Source organism: Microtus oregoni, unplaced genomic scaffold, assembly GCF_018167655.1.
Source record: "Microtus oregoni isolate MIOR12 unplaced genomic scaffold, Mior012 000000F_ref0000247, whole genome shotgun sequence".
NCBI classification, from domain to species: Eukaryota; Metazoa; Chordata; class Mammalia; order Rodentia; family Cricetidae; genus Microtus; species Microtus oregoni.
In genome coordinates, this window is record NW_024543059.1 from 13,599,202 (window position 1) to 13,609,092 (window position 9,891).

Consider the following 9,891-nt stretch of genomic DNA (forward strand, 5'->3'; position numbering starts at 1 on the left):
AATATCTACTGAATGAACATGCAGAGGTGCCCCTCTGGCCCATGAACATGCAGAGGTGCCCCTCTGGCCCATGAACATGCAGAGGTGCCCCTCTGGCCCAGAGCTGCAGCCTCTGACATGGCATCCTGTCCTTGGTGGGTAAACTGTCACATTTGTACATGAGCACCATCCTGAAGACTCTGCTTGTCCACTGAGCTGAAATGTGTTTGACAGCTGCAGAAATCCAGATGGGGCTATTACGAGCTTGTACTCCCATACAGTCCACCTGAAATGGACTGGAATATCCTCCGTGGCAGCTGTTTTTAACAAGGTTGTCTGGTCATAGACATACACTGGCAGGCATCCATGGGTCCAGGACTATTCTGCTGTTCCTGTACTCAGTCCCGCCCTCAGGAGGTCATAGCCTCTAATAGCCAGCGACAGATACAGGGCACATACTCCACAATGTTCCAGTAGACACTTTGAGCACAGTGCTAGGTCCTTAGGGAATCTGGCTGAGGAACTTGGAAGGGCAACAGCCAGACACAGACTGCCAAGCTAAGTGAACTGTGGGAGCCTGCTCTGGAGCCAAGCTGACACTCCTGTCTGTGCTGCTGTGGATTAGGGGGAGCACAGTGTATGAGAGGGATGGCTGGTGTGTGCCTGGGCTCATGCTGACGCTCACTCTGCTTCTGCACACAGGTCTGTTGTAGGCATCCCAACCTGTGAGTCCCTGATCCAGCTGCAGCCTGGGCACAGCTACACGATCTACGTCCGAGCTCTCAATGTCGGGGGCACCAGTGCCAGGAGTGAGCCTGCGACAGTGCACACCACAGGTCTGTGCCCCAGCCACATACTCTTGGGACCCAAAATTAGCCACTGTGTTACAGACTCAGTACTGCCAAGAGTGCACCAGAAAAAAACTATCACACTGTGGGCAGACCAGGCATCGATGGGGCTTCCGGGTCATCAAAGCCCTTGCTGTTTATAAATGAAGGCCTAAGCCCCAAAGAACTTGTGTTGGCTGAGACAGTGCTAGAACTCAAGGTTTTTCCCCATGCTCCTCGGGTACCAGAGGCTGACCCCCTGGATCTGGGTGGCCTATACACTTCTTATCTCACTAAAAAGTGGTTTGGTTGGTTGGTTGATTGGTTTTGTGTTTTGAGATAGGGTCTTACGTTGTAGCTCAGGCTGGTCTAGACGCAATATGTAGTCACGCTGACCTAGAACTCAAGGTGATCCTCCTGCCTCAGCCTCTCCAGGGCTGAGCATTACAGATGTGAGCCACCACACCTGGTCTGGAAGAGGGTTTTTACGACATTCTCGAGATCTCTTAAGTAGCCATGGCCGCCTGCCTGCTCCTGCTGTCAGACCAAGCCCCTCCGCAGTTAGCAGCCAACTGAGTCTTCACCAGTCAGTCTTCTCCCTGCCTCCCTCTTTGTCTGACCATACTGCATGCTGACATCCCTTCTCATCTGCCTTCATCGTGCCAGAGAACTGGCATGTCCCATGTCAAAGTCCTGAGTGAGCAGAGACCTCATTAGAAACATCTACAACCCTATGACCCCTCCCCAAGCAGAGCTACTTGCTGAGACCAGCCTCATAGAGCTTGAACTGGACTCAGCTCAAGCGGGCTGAGTGGGTGGCCCTCAGGTGAGCAGCAGAAACCCAGCCTAGCCAGTGTTCGGGACAAATTTCCCTCGACTGAGATCTTTCATGGAAGCACACAGTGTCTCTCTGTCCCCATTTCCATTGACAGGAGGTCCTTGAGTAACCCACATTCCTATTCCTGCCACACAGACGGGAAAAGCAAGCGGGGAGTTTTGAAATAACAGATGCTTGCTCTAAACAAACCAGCAGTGACACACAGGGCAAAGGGACAGCCAGCTTTGGTTTCTTTTTTAAACAGCAAAGGGTTGAACCTTGGCTCACACCCAGCATACAATAGGTTGAGGCAGGAGGATTGCTACAAGTTCAAAGCCAGTTTGTGTGAAAGAATGGTTTCAGATGAGCCTGGACTGCAGTATGAGGCCCTGTCTTTAAAAAAAAAAAAACAATACAACAAAGCCCAAATTCCCTCAGTTTTTTTTTTTTTCTCTCTTTGGCAAGGTTAGAAATTTTTACTCAGGTACACACACTCACAGCCTGCAAATTAAGAACCGGTCTCTGGAATCAGAGAGGCGAGAAGTTCAGTCTGAGCTCTATCATATACCAGCCTATTCCTTGACCACCTGTGCCTCAGTTTCCTCATCTACAAAATGAACACAGTAACACCCCTGTCTCGGTATAGCCCTGGGGACTAAGGGAGATAAAATGTGCAAACTTCTGCCGGGCACTGAGGGTTCAAATCCAGCCAGCCCTGTCTGCAGGTAGCTCAGCCTGCCCGGGTGAGCGTCTGTGCGTCCCTCTGGAAGAAGCCCACGTGATTCAGTAATATTGCCAGGCCATGCTGGAGAAGTCCTTAAATGACGGGCTGAGGCTTCTCCATGTTCCCTCCCTCCACAGGAAGCTACTTCCAGCTGAACAAGGACAGCTGCCATCCCTGGCTGACCATTTCTGAAGATGGGTTCACAGTGGTTCGGAGTGAGAAGAAAACCTTCAGAAGGGAGCTGCCGCCCAGCAAGACCCAGTTTACCAGGTGACTGACTGGCCACCCGGTGGAGCATTCGGGGAACTTACCTAATGCCACTGTTCTTTAGAGGAAGTTGGATTATGACAAAAGCATGCAGCTATTGTGGAGAGACCTAGAAAAGGGGAAGACTCACAGTGGATCCCAGCCTGTGGGTACTGTGGGACATGGCCAGGATGTCAGGTCACATAGCACAGGGACAGAAACCAGGCTCTAAGCACTCCCCTTGTTGCTATGAAGGACTCCTCTTAGATCAATGATCCTTAACCTGTGAATCACAACCCCTTTGCGGGGGGGGGGGGGGTCAAACGACCCTTTCACAGGGGTCACGACCTAAGACCATCCCAAATATCAGATATTTACATTATGATTCATAACAGTGTTAAAAATTGCACTTATGAAGTAGCAATGAAAATAATTTTATGGTTGGGGCCACAGCATTGAGAAGGTTGAGAACCACTGTCTTAGGTCTTCTCTTTGCAGTCCTGGCAGGAGTTCACTGGGCAAAGCAGTGCATGCACAGCAGAGCTGAAGGGAAGGGATCATAGCACAGTGGGTCCTTTGTAGCTTCTTAATGAGGTTTATGAATATTTATAAGGTGGCTGCTGGTGACCCTTTTCCCTCCCCAGTCAAGGTGAACCCGATCTCTTTTTAGAGAATTTTTCCGAGCCTCTAGAAAAGCCAAGAGAAGTCACAACCAGGATGCAAGTGACACGTGACGTCTGGTTTTCTAAGGATGCAGAAGCATCCCAGGTCCTTAGCTTCTGGGGTAGCAGGAAGAACTAACTGCAGCTCAGAGGTGTTTACCACTCTGCCCCCAGACAGGAGAGAAGCCCTGGTCCTCACCTCCGTTGGCCTGCCCCATCACCCTCACACTGTGATGCTTTAGTATAAAGTGGTGGAGTGGGCCAGTACTAAGTGGGTGCAGAAAACTGTCTTTGCACTTAAACAAAACCTGAGGACAGATGTTGCCTGAGGGCCGTCTGTCTGTCCAACTTGCTCGCTCCTTTTAGAGCTCAGTACATTATGTGAGCTATTTACCTCTACCGTTCTTTCTCCAAGGAGATATAGACCCTTAAAATAGGGCTGCCATATAACAGGGAGAAAAGCACAACAGAAGGAAGGGGTATAAGAACTCCCAAGGCTGAATCCATCTCCAGGCTTTAAACAGTAAACACAGCCTCTCTACGTCCAGGTGGCCAAAAGTAGAGTTCAGAGGAGCTGTGAGGAAGCCAGGGGCTCTCCCATGGCCAGCAGCAGCTGGAGACACAGCTCCTCGCTGCCAGTTATTCCAGCCCAAGGAGAAGCCCAGACCACGGGCGATTTCAGGATGAGGCAGTATGAAGAAAAGCTGGAGTTTGCTAAGAGAAGCCTTCCCTGTAGAGCAAGCATGGGTGGAGAGGCAGACGGAGATGGTGTAAGAAAACAGTTGTCCGTACTCAGAGAGGTGCAGGTTTTTGAGACATGGTCTCTTACTGGACTGGGGCTTAGCTAGTAGGCTAGGTCAGTGAGCCCAGGAATCTGCCACACCACCATACCAGTTGTGTGTGTGTGTTTCTTTCTAAGACAGGGTTTCTCTGTGTAACCCTGGCTGTCCTAGAACTCACTCTGTAGGCCAGGCTGACCTCAAACTCACAGAGATCTGCCTGACTCTGCCTCCCAAATGCTGGATTAAAAGGTGTGTGCTATCACTGCCCAGCTACTTTATGTATTTTTAAATTGTGTCACTTTGTATGTACAAGTGATTGACTGTATGTATATCTGTGCATGCATGCCTGGTACACACACAGTCCAAAACAGGGTGTCCGATCCCTAGACCTGGAGTTACAGACTTCTGAGCTGCCACAGGGGTGCTGGGAAACACAGTGGTAAATACTCAAACACTCACGTCATCTCTGCAGCCCCCAGGTTTTTCACACAGGCTCTGGGCCTTGAACTCAGGTCTTCATATTTACAAGGCAAGGACTGTACCACTGAGCTAGCTCCCCAGCCCCTGAACAGTGAGTCTGCTAACCAAAATGAAGATCTGAAAGGCACATACCCCTCTCCGCTCTGGCAGGTGAGAGGGGTGGGAACATGGTTTCCATTTAATGCACTGAACAGCTGACATCTGCAATAGGTAGAGATGGGGGCTGCCTTCCCAAAGCTTTGCTCAGGCAATCAGACAGGGGCTTAGAGAGTGGAAGAAAAGATGTCTGTTGGACAAATCTTCCCAGTTAGAGGCTGCAGAAGGTTTGGCTAGCACAGGAATCTTGGCATAGATGAGATCTAGATACTTTGGGGGTTCTGATGTGACCCCACTTGCAGTGGAAACCTTCCTCTATTGAGTACTTTGCACACCAGAATGTCCCTCTGAGCTGGCAGTGTCGGTTCCCAGAGGAGGGCTGGGGTCAGCTTTGATGACTGCTGAGAACGTGCCATCTTGCTTTTGGGTCACTCTCTGAATCTCTTCCAAAAAAGTTTTCTATCATCCTCATTATTAGTGTATGTGACATGTATGTTTGCGGGCAGACACACATGTATGAGTGTAGACACATGTGTGAGTACAGGCACACGTATGAGCACAGACACATATGTATGAGCGCGCAGACACACATGTATGAGCATAGACACACATGGATGAGCACAGACACACATGGATGAGTGCAGACAGACATGTGAGCAGACACACATGTATGAGCACAGACACACATGGATGAGTGCAGACACATGTATGAGCACAGACACATGAGCACAGACACACATGGATGAGTGCAGACACATGTATGAGCGCAGACACACATGGATGAGTGCAGAGACACATGTATGAGCGCAGACACATGTATGAGCACAGACACACATGGATGAGTGCAGACACACATGTATGAGCGCAGACACACACATACCATGGGGAGGGGGGGTCGGAGGACACGGTGGAGTTGGTGCTCTCCCTCCATCTTTTGTGAGATCTGGGGTGGAACTCAGGTTGCCAGGCTTACACAGCACACCTTCACACCAGCCCAGCCTCTGGAGTCCTGACGCCCCTAGCATGAAGGTTACCTGAGATCCTTTGTCTTTACTTTATACCCAAATCGAGGGCCGGCCAGTCATGAACTTCAAGCATATGGAGATACTTCAGCCCCTCCATCTATAATGAATCTAGCTTCATTACTAGAAATGCCCGAGCCATTTTTAAGAGACAACAGGACCGGTTCTGTGGGTTTCATCTCATCCATTACCAGGTGCTGTAATATTTCAATCTTCAGCATTAGCTACACCTGTGGACCCCTAAATGAAACGTGTTCCCACCTTTTGATGGAACCCCGAGTCTTGTGCCTGCCACACAAGCTAACACCCGGTTCCAGCCCACGCTTCTGCTTTCTAAAACCAGGTGCGCTGCTGTCATTGGAGATCTAATTCCAGTCCGAGGACGCCATTACTGGGAGGTGGAGGTAGATGAGCGCTTGGACTACACAGTTGGCGTGGCCTGTGAGAACGTCCCTAAACAGGAAGACCTGGGGGCGAACTGCTCGTCCTGGTGCATGAGGCATACATTCGCCTCCACAAGGTAAACTCAGTCTGCACACCCAAGGTGAGGGTTTCAAAGACGCAAGGTTTACTAATAGTGAACAAGGCACGCGCTTGCTTAGAGAAGTCGCAGGTCTCCCAGTTGTTGCCACCCACTCCTGAAAGAGGAGCAACAGCTACGGCTCATGCTGTGCATCTTAACCACTGGTGGGTTTTTCATTTATGCTCCGCTCCCACATTCCAAGTTTCCAGCTGCCAAGGAAGCCCAATTCCATCTCTAGTCGGTGTGGCTAATAGTTCCTAAGACCAAGGCTTCTGCAGCCGAGCACTGTGTAGAACAGATCTGTATGAAATGGTTGGTTCCCTGTGGATGGAGCAACAAAAGGTCCTGGAGCCCTGGCCAATGTGCTAAATGTTTGGACTGACAAAGCCATGGCAGCTACCTTCCTTCACTTAAAAACTTGCAAAACAAAGCACACACGCATGACCCCAAGTCCCTACCACTTTCTAAGCACCTTTTATAAAGATGCAGGCAGCCTCTGGCTGCCTTTAATCTCAGCACTCAGGAGGCAGATGCAGGTAGATCTCTGAGTTTAAGGCCAGCCTGGTGTAGAGGGAGTTCCAGGACAGCCAGGGCTACACAGAGAAACCCTGTCTTGAAAAACCAAAGAGCAGGGAAAGGCAGCCTCTGACACTCTGGACTTGATGAAATCTGACCATGACCATCTATCACGAATAGCAGCTTTCCCCGGAGAGATGTGGATTAGACTGGACTCTGCTGACCCTCAGAACCCCTTCAGGGTTATAAGAATTCTCTGCATACATTTAATCTGAACCAAGAACAAAGGTCAAATGCTTCTTTAGAAAGAACAAGGGTCAGAATCAAAGAGATAAAGGAGGCATTGGAGTTGGCGGGGGGGGGGGGGGGCAGGAAGAAGGGGCCAGTAGCGGATTATTGGGACAAGTCCTCCATGACTCATTTTTGGTTCAAGCTCTTGAGTCCATTGGTAGAGAAAGGACTCGTTTGCTGTCTGGTAGCTGCTTAGTTTAAAGGCGGAAGAAGGTGAAGGAGATGGAGCCTAGCTAGCTCACTGACACTTCAGTGTCGATCTAGGAGTCTGAATCAACATTGCGGAAAACACGGTTCTTCAGATGTCCATGTCCTGTGACTCGGCTTGATTTTGGCCACTTTCCAAAGTACACAGGTTACATAAAAAGTGTACGGCAGTGCTCACAACTCACCTGTGGCAGCCAGGTGACCACAGCCTCTGGCTTGGGTGCAAGTTTAAGAACTGGATGTCATGGAGTCCTGGTTCAGGTTATACAGGTTTCTCATGAAGGCCCACAGGATTCCCATTTCAAATGTCTTTACTCCAAACGAGTAACACTGGCTTCAAATTTCCTTTCTGCACAATTCTGATGCAGTGGGAGTCCATGGTTCTGTATAAGAGCTGTTTAGGTGCAGAATTCGCTCAAGAAGAAAGTCCCAAACTGTTTTATGACAAATGTTAGCAAAAGTAGTTTGGAAATGTCATGTTACTTGGTAGTCAGGGATTACAAGGGACAAAATGTAGGGGTATAAATCAGGTCAGTACGAAACACTCTGCAAGCAGCTTCCTGTGGTTCCCAAAGCTTTGTTGTATCAACATTGAATTTTCAGGCACCGGTACGAATTTCTGCACGACAGGACGACTCCAGATATAAGAATCACAGTTGCCCCAAAGAAGATCGGCGTCCTGCTAGACTATGAAAACTCCAAGCTGTCGTTTTTCAACGTGGACATTGCTCAGCATCTGTACACATTCAACTGTCAGCTCCCCCAATTCGTGCACCCCTGTTTTTCTTTGGAAAAGTCCGGAAGCCTAAAGATTCACAATGGCATCTTAATGCCAAAGCATGTCACTTTTTTCTAGGTCCTTCTGATGTTGTTTCAAGTCTTTCTGTCCTCTCCCTCAGCCACCCTCACTTCGCTGGCTGGACTTGGTATTCAAGTTTCCTGCAGCCAGCACAAGCCACAGTTCACGCTAGTGTCATGGGGTAGATGGGTGGATGGGGTGCTGGACCCATTTCACCTGATAATGGACTCATCCTGGTGCTGCTCCCTGTGTGATGCCCGGGGAAGCCATTATCAGACCAGGCTGTCAGAGAAGGGGCCAGACTCTGAACTCAAAGGGCTCTTGTGGGCTTGAAAAGCACTTGTCTGTTTGTGGATATGTAGTCTCCTAAGCCTATAGACATAAGGATAGCATCAGGAAGTCATTTATAAATTATAATTTATAAGGGTTAAGGCTTCAGCAGCCCCGCACATGTGTGACGTTTCACTATTTACTGAGAACAGACCCAAGAAGGCAAGAAACTCTGCAGAAATTCAAGGAAGTCAGGTACCCACCTCTAGACCACAGTGGTAGGTTGTGTACGAAGGGCTCATCTATTTCAATGCTTAGTCATCCAGAGTGCCACTATTTGAGAAGAATTAGCATGATTAGGAGGTGTGGCCTTGCTGGTGGAAGTGTGTCACCGGGGGTGAGCTTTGGGGTTCCAAAAGCCCAGGCCAGGCCCGGTCTGTCTTTCCGCCTGTGGATCAGGATGTCCCTCTCTCTTAGCTACTGCTCCAGCACCATGAGTGCTGCCCTGCTTCCTGCCATGATGATGGGCTAAGCCTCTGAAACTGTTAAGCCCCCATTACATTTTGTAAGAGTTGCCTTGGTCGTGGTGTCTCGTCACAGCAGCAGAACAGTGACTGAGACAGAAGCTGGTACTAGGGCCTGGAGTGCTGCTGTGACGGGCCTGCCCACACTGCTTGTCGGAGGAATATGGAAGAACTTGAGACTCTGAAATAAAAAAATGGTTGGACCCTTATGTGGGGCTTAATAGGAGCATGGAAAACAGTGTTGGGAGTGATTTGAACTGTGAGGGCCCAGATCAAGAAGTTCAAGAGGGGATGACAAGAAGTTCAAGTGGCCTAGAGACCATTCTCGTGCTGTTTTGGCAAAGACCTTTTTGCCCTTGCACTAAAAATCTGCCTGAAGCTAAACTCAAGTTCTGGATTAAGGATTTAGCAGAGATCTCAAGACAGTCTGGTGTTGACCCTGTCGTGTGGCTCTTGGTGATTGCTCTTATGCAGATTCTTAATGAAGAGGAAGGGGAGCAAGCAAAGTACAGTTTGAGGAGAAAAGGAACACCAGGAAGTGCTTGTTTGAGCCAAGTCTGTGTTCAAGGAGACAAAACATTTAAGGAAAAGCCCCACGCTAAAATGAAAGTGGTGACCTCAGGGCAAGAACACACCTAGCTAAGTTTCCAGGGAAGCCTGAACAGTGAAGGTCACCTTTTCGTAAAGAGGGGGCCAGCCCAGCCCCAGCAAGCAGTAGACCTTGGCAGTTTAGCCACTTCTGGCTCCAGAGTCAAGAACACAAAGGGGGTTGTGGAATCTCCCTCCACAGCTAAGGAATGCCCTGAAGCCAGGTGTGTGTCTGGGCTGTCCCTGCAGGGAGACCCAGACAGAGTGTGAAGCTATAAAGGTTGATACCTGATTACCTTGGAAACCAAAATAGGTTGGAGATGCCAGAACCCTGGGATAGCTGCCAAGGAGAGCTGCTAACAGGGTGTGGAACCAGCCCAAGAGAGAAGTGTATTTCAGCCAGCATGACTGACAGTGCTGTACCGGAGTCTGGACCCCAAACCAAGAGACCAGATAGATGAAAAAGCAAGAGTCCTTTTAATTACGAGCTCAGGTCCGTCCAACACAGCTGGTGGAGTAGGCAGGACCCGTGAGCCAC

At 49.6% G+C, this 9,891-nt stretch overlaps 1 protein-coding gene across 1 annotated transcript in view; it reads left to right on the plus strand.

Moving 5' to 3' along the window:
• Positions 1 to 9,478, plus strand: part of Fsd2 (fibronectin type III and SPRY domain containing 2) — a 34,965-nt gene extending 25,487 nt beyond the window's left edge. The window contains exons 10-13 of the mRNA XM_041641651.1: positions 682 to 815; positions 2,485 to 2,617; positions 5,979 to 6,155; positions 7,776 to 9,478. Of these exons, the coding sequence (XP_041497585.1) occupies positions 682 to 815; positions 2,485 to 2,617; positions 5,979 to 6,155; positions 7,776 to 8,028 (697 nt within the window). The 3' untranslated portion in view covers positions 8,029 to 9,478. The remainder of the gene's footprint in view (positions 1 to 681; positions 816 to 2,484; positions 2,618 to 5,978; positions 6,156 to 7,775) is intronic.
• The last annotated feature ends 413 nt before the right edge of the window (positions 9,479 to 9,891 follow it).